The sequence below is a fragment of the Macadamia integrifolia genome, chromosome 9 (assembly GCF_013358625.1).
Source record: "Macadamia integrifolia cultivar HAES 741 chromosome 9, SCU_Mint_v3, whole genome shotgun sequence".
Classification (NCBI taxonomy): Eukaryota; Viridiplantae; Streptophyta; class Magnoliopsida; order Proteales; family Proteaceae; genus Macadamia; species Macadamia integrifolia.
The window spans coordinates 20795783-20802679 of NC_056565.1; the positions used below are offsets into that span (position 1 = coordinate 20795783).

At 38.5% G+C, this 6897-nt stretch overlaps 1 protein-coding gene across 1 annotated transcript; it reads left to right on the plus strand.

Moving 5' to 3' along the window:
• The first annotated feature begins 904 nt into the window (after positions 1–904).
• On the plus strand, positions 905–2704 carry LOC122088683 (GATA transcription factor 21-like). Its single transcript, XM_042658000.1, has 3 exons — positions 905–1423; positions 1522–1911; positions 2031–2704. The coding sequence occupies exons 1-3, from the start codon at positions 1214–1216 to the stop codon at positions 2370–2372; spliced, it is 942 nt and encodes a 313-aa protein (XP_042513934.1). The 5' UTR covers positions 905–1213; the 3' UTR covers positions 2373–2704.
• Positions 2705–6897: the final 4193 nt, after the last annotated feature.

Genomic DNA, 6897 nt, shown 5'->3' on the forward strand with positions numbered 1-6897 from the left:
TTTTTTTTTTTTTTTTTCATAAAAACAAATTGGATGATGGATTATCTTGACGGTGGACGTAATACATATAGGTCACTTTGGCTTGACCAATCTATATGGTACGTCAGGTAGACCGCTGGTATTTTATTGTAGTCTATTTTTATAAGCTTGTGGTTGATTTGTAGTGATGCGTCAGGTTGATAGCCATCACTTATTATAATTAGCCATAACTCGTCAATTTTTTTGCATAGATCTTTGCGTTCGTTCTTGACCCACTTTGCATGTCTATCTTTGTTACAAGAGTCTTTTATATTTGCTAGAGGCGTCTCGACAAATTATCAGGTCCATGACAGGGGTTAATTTGGAGGCGATAACCCATGAGGAATTTTTTTAGAGCTATAGGGTATTTCAGTAAACTACCTGTATGTATAGGGTTTTCACTATAAATTTGTAGTGTGGGTTCTATCTAATTCTTCATCAGGTTTCATCCTATGGTGAATGTTGACAATTTTACTGAACAACATAAATCCTTTTGCATTTACGATTCTCATTATTTTTCTACATCATTTTAAGATCTCGTTTTCTACTGTTTGATGCCTAAACTCTTCAATATTCTGCAATCCATCCATGAGATTGAAAAGCTTGGGGACCCAAGTTGTTAAATTTGGTGGGCTTTACTGAAAACAAAGAATGATGTCCATCCCTTATTATTAAGTAGACTTTCACAGATGATGATGAGATGGATTGACTTGGTATAGTCAATCAATCCAATGGTCTAAATTTATTATTCTTATGATTTGTTGTTTATGATCATCTTCAATGCCCTATATATTGAGTTCAATTGTTACTCTGTTCATTTATACTAGGACTAAGAGGATCAAGGACGAAGATACTCGAAATGAGTGAGGGGTATGAAATTTTGCAGATAGGGTTTTGTCATTATAGGTCGTGTAGTAGCATTCTACGTCTCTCCTTTTGGTTTGTCTCTTTAACTTGTGTGCTTGGGTGTCATGAAGTCACGTGAACTCCTTTCAGGCCTCTCTTTCCTCAGACTCTTTAAAAGAGATTTACCTTCACACTGATTAGTCCCCTTTAGACCCTCTTTTCCACATCTCGTCCTTCTTTGCAGGACAACAACAACAACAAGACTCTTATTTGCTTTGCTTGGTTTCTCTATCTGTCTGTCTGTCTGTCTGTCTCTCTCCCCCCTTTCTCTCTCTAGTTCTCTTCCTCCATGAATCCAGTTTATCTGATTAATCCTCCACTACCCTCTCCATTTCCTCTTGTAGAACCCAATGATGATCGACACCTTCAATTCTTTACTCCATCGTCTGATCAAGCTTCTTCTTCTTCTCTCTCAAATTTTATTTTCTCCAACCTAGCTCAAGAGCAAGGAGTAAGTTATGATAGAGAACAACAACAACAACAACAACAACAACAAGAGGTGAAAATCAAAGATTTTAGTGTAACTGAATTCAATTGCAAAATTTATTATGATCTTGTGATGATCTGACGAGCTATTTATTTGTTTGATGATACTAGGCCATCAAGTGTGTTTTACAAGTCAGATCAAGTGATCATCATGAGTTCCTTGAATCTCCTTCACTTCCAACAGTGGAGAATGGACTTACAAATGATCATAGAGAAGACTATCAAAATAATGGTGGATCAGTTAAGTGGATGTCCTCTAAGATGAGATTGATCAGGAAGATGACGGATTCCGATCGAACTGGTGCAGATAAACAAGTGGAAAATAAACACAAGTTTGAAGATCATCTGAGGCCACCATCACCACCTTTAGACACAGACAACAGCAGCAACAGTTCCTCTAACAACTGCAACAACAACAACAACAGCAACACAATTAGGGTTTGCAGTGACTGTTACACTACCAAGACCCCTCTTTGGAGGAGTGGCCCAAGAGGACCCAAGGTAAATCAATGTTTTAATTTCCTCTTCATCTTTAAGGATGAGTTCTACTAGAGTCCCAACAAGCGGTATTAGAGTCCAAACACGATCACATGTACTAATCTTGTCATCATATGGTGCAGTCACTTTGCAACGCCTGTGGAATTCGACAAAGGAAAGCAAGACGAGCCATGGCGGCGGCGGCGGCGGCGGCGGAAGCAGCAAGCAGCGGAGTTCTTAGGAATGAGACAACATCTATGAGGACAAAGGTGCAAAAGGAGAAGAGAACAGACAAAGGGTACGTCCAGCAATACAAGAAACGGTGCAAACACACCAGCCCTAGTAGCAGAAAGAATGAGCTTTGTTTTGAAGATTTCACTATCAATTTGAGTAAGAATTTGGCTTTCCACCAAGTGTTTCCACAAGATGAGAAGGAAGCTGCGATCCTGCTAATGGCGCTATCTTGTGGTCTTGTTCATAGTTGAATACTTGAATCACTTCACCCACCCTACCTTCCCTCCTATTTGTTGGGTTTGAGGAACTTGTATTGCTTTAGCTTATTAGCTATGATAGAACTAATGTGTGTGTGTGTGTGTGTAGTCATTGTGGTAGAGAGAGATTGGAGTTATAAGATGGAACATTAAGATCAGGTGAGGTACCAAAACCAATAGGAGTGTGACTTTTTCCTCTTCTTTTTGCTTAGTGATCTCTTGAGTCTGTGGCAGCAGTGTGGTGATCAAGTTATTGTTTCTTGTTCATCATGAATAGGTAATTTGAATAGAGAAAGTAATAAAATTTCTAGGGTTTCTTAGCTGCATCTCTCCTGTTTTCCATTTTCTTTTTCAGGCAGCAGTTTTTCTCTTGTTCCTGCTAAAAAAAATAGAGGAAAAAGATCATTATTGTCTCCTGTTTATCATGAATAGGTGATTTGAATAGAGAAAAGGTAATAAAATATCTAGGGTTTCTCAGCTGTCTCTCTCTGTGGTTTTCCATTTTCTTTTTCAGGCAGCAGCTTTTTCCTTGATTCTGCTGAAAAGAAAAGGATCATTATACTTTTTTCCAGAATGAAATTGGTATGATAACAGCAACTCTGCAATAAAATTTAAAGGAATAATAAAGCCTGACCCCCTCCCCTAATCCAAAAAACGTAGAAGGGAATTTTAGAAGAAAGTACTTATTGGTCTGAATGATTCTCTGAAGACAAGGTAAGTGGCAGGAAATGATTCAAAAACCCTAGCTTTTGCAGTTAAAGGTTCTACCGAACGTTCAAATCAGGTTGTTGAAATTGCATGCTGATCACAGAATCACAGTCCAGAGTTGGAGTTGGAACTTGGAAACTGTCAGCCATTAATTGTTCCACTGCTTTCAACCCAGCCCATATATAACCAGATTATGGACTGTTTTTTTGGTACAAGGACGGATTGGGCCCAACCCTAAAAAACAGAAGGGGGGAGTAAAAACTTATGGTTCTGTGACATGTAGTGTTTTACAGTAGGAGAAAACACCGCTAACTACCTGGTCGTGTGGCTCTTGCACTAGTGCAAGGGCCAATGGGACTGCGTGTCTGGCATCCAAACAAGGGGATGGTGTGGTCATTTTGCACCCCTTGTGTCTGACATAGGGGCACACAATCAAGAAACATGCTCCCCCCCATAGAGATCACTCCCCCCTAAGTTTATAGCTTACTGTGCACATAAGGACAGGGGAAGAAGTCTCTACTTAGGCTTCCTAGCTATATGCAGAGGGCATACTACTGCAATTAAGCAACGAAGTTCACGAACGTGTCTGTTTCTGTAGGCTCCTTTTGGTTGCAAGTATAGGAACGGAGAGGGAAGTGAAATCAGTTTTGAAAAGATAAATGAAAGTTTTAATTATGATTATATTAACTACATACAAATTTTATCATATGAAAAATGCAATTTTGCTAGAGGTCAACAATTTGAAATGTATGAAAAAAAAGGAAAGAAAAAGTTTACAGGATTAATGTCTAAGCATACCCAGCTGAAAGAGAAAAATAGAGAGAGAGAGAGAGAGAGAGAGAGAGAGAGAGAGAGAGAGAGACTACAACCTACACCTTCGGCATTGCCATCAATAGAGACATCCAATCCACACAAAAATAAGGACCACATAACTAGTCCACAAATCTAAATCTACTTTTACCCATCATGTCCCCAATAACATCAGAACCCACCAATTTTGGATGAGAATCCAAAGATTCTTTGCTGCATTTTTTTTTTTTTTTTTTTGCAAGAGGTGGATAAGTTCTTTATGAAGACTATATTTGGTGGAATATCCACGGTTATGAATTATACAAAACATAATGCACTACAACTCAAAATCATCGTCAATCCATAGGTTTGAAATCTTATTTTGCTTGGCTGAGTTGACACCACAGATTTTATGCATGAAACTCCGCAAAAAAATTTTGTTTGAACACCAATATGAAGAACAGATCAAAGAGTCGTCACAGTCTTTAAGGATATGCCACTTGCTCCTGCTTTGTCAGGATTACCAAGAGAACAGGTGTCAATATTTATTTTATACCAACCCTATTGAGGTTTAAACCAAAGGAGTTCTATGGATTTCTATATGTAAACTTTAATTTACATTTCAAAACAGAGGAATTTGATTGCAAAAGTAAAGTATAATTTAATAACCAGATTGTGTATGTTTTGGAGTTGATTATCATTTCACTTCCCTTTCCTTTATTTTACATTGCAACCAAATAGAGATGATGGAAAAGGAGGAAATTTAGAGAGAAAAAAAAAGAAAGGTAAATCATAGTTGAGGTATCCAATGTTGAAAAAACTACATCTGGGGTACCTCGATCAAGTTTGAAAAAACTATATTTGGAGTTCTTTATAGGGCAATCGTCTTTTCTAAGCTGGAAATATTTTCGACTTTACACACATGATCTGTTCTCTCAACTCTCTTTTGCAATCCTGCCAAATCTCCTTCCCCCCCAACCTCCCCTTGTAGACATCTCATTTTGTCACCCCATAATAGACTAAGCAATGATAAAACCAAAATGTACCGAATTAGTGTGGGACCCATTGCTCAAGAGGTTCCCTAGGCTTAACAAAAAAACTTCAAATCCTCATATAGTTTAGGGTTCCTTAAAATGTCCAAAGATGTGTTTTGAAAATCATGGATTTATGATGCATACAAAAGATCGAGCCCAAATACCAAAGAACTAAAACCCTTCGATTCAGATTAAATCTTGAACCAGTCCTAGCCCCCAGTGACAACCTCAACAAGTTGGCGAACTAACTGAGGGATCTTAAAATTCTCCTAGGTTCTTCTAGAGCGCTAGAGGACCTGGTGGGAGTTGCCATGAATTTTGGAATCCATCACAATCCTTTTCACAACTTGCTTGATGAAGTTTGAATCCATCTCAGCCCTAAAACCAATTAATTCCCTTAGAGCCAAGGAGTTCTCTAAGAGATTGGCTGTGGATAACACCATATGCTATAAATTAAGATGCCCCACGTATGTTTTTGAAGGATTATGATACCTTATAACAAGTCTACGAAACACAAGAGCTAGTTCTTAAGAGAGAGTTTTGAGTTTTGGTTAGTTCACTGCGGCAGTCCCTAACTACCAAAACTAGTGACTTGCCCTGTTGCTTCATAAATTTAACTAATTATAATGACAACTGCCTGATACAGTTGGTGAAGTTGTGATGCTCTAAGCCCACACTCACTAGGAGGTCTTCAGTTCGAGCTTGTTGTCTGTTACCTTCTCCCCTACCCTTCTATACAATAGGTATCGATCATAAGAAATAATAATAATGAAGGAAGAATATATCCCATGGCCGGATCCTTGCCAACTCTTTGTGAAAGCTTTGAAAGAGATTCTTCTCGCGTAACTCAAGCATGAATCTTATTGACAAACTTGAGCTCACTTTGTCTGTTGCTCTACTTTTAGGAATGAAATTGGCTTAGATATTCTTTATTGTTTGTACACAAGAAGAGGATTGTCTCTTGGGTGAGGTTCCTCCCTCATTCCCACACACACAAATGACAAGAGAGATAGATAGATACCTACTTTTCTCTACTTTTTCAAGGTAATTCAAAGGTTTTTTTTGGAAATACTTTTACTATTGGTGGATAGAATCTATCATAAGAAAAATTAAAATAAATTTAGGGAAAAGAAACCCAATACAACCTTTCACATCCCATTCGTGGATTCCACACTATCTCTCCTCGTTAAACACCTTCTAGTGAACGATTAATCACCCACTTTCGTTGTTGGTAGAAAACTGTAATCTAACATCGTAGTAATCCCTCTCCTACGGAATAAAAATGGCTCATAAGTTCTAATTGGTGACTAGATGAGTACTAATGGGATTTGGAATTATTTGCCATATGATAGGTTAGGTGGGTACCAATTTTAGTGAAACTATGCCCTAGCATCCTCTAGTAATGTACCTAGTTTGAGCCTAAACCCTACTATTGATCATCATGTAAAAATGAAGTAAAAAGAAAATAGTAGAAAACTCAAACTTTGAGCAATTTGGACAAGGAAAACATGCAATTTAGAGCCCCAAATTGCGACTGGGCAAGAATGTTAAGGATCCAGCTCCTCTCCAATTACTGACGCTTCGACGAGAGTCCAATGAGTTTCCGAATGGTCGACACGTGGAGATAAAAAATCTGACGGTTCAAACGATTTTGAGTTGTCTCTCCTCTAGCTGAACAATCTCGCTAAATAATTGCAGAGGGAGCAGAGGGTGATGAACAAGGATTTGGGATTTGAAATCCGACTGAAACCCGATCCCCGACACTTCTCCTTATATTTTTCCCTCTTTCCCTCTTTCCCTCTTCATACATGCTAAAACCCTAACCAGAGGCGTTGAAGTCGTTCGTCGTTGCAGATTGAACAACTTCAGGGTCGTCTCCAACCGACTGGGTTTCACGAACTGAAGTTGGATGGTTTCACATCTGAAAACACCCCCTTCATGCATCATCTTCCTCTTCTTCTTCTTCTTCTTCTTCTTCTTCTTCTTTT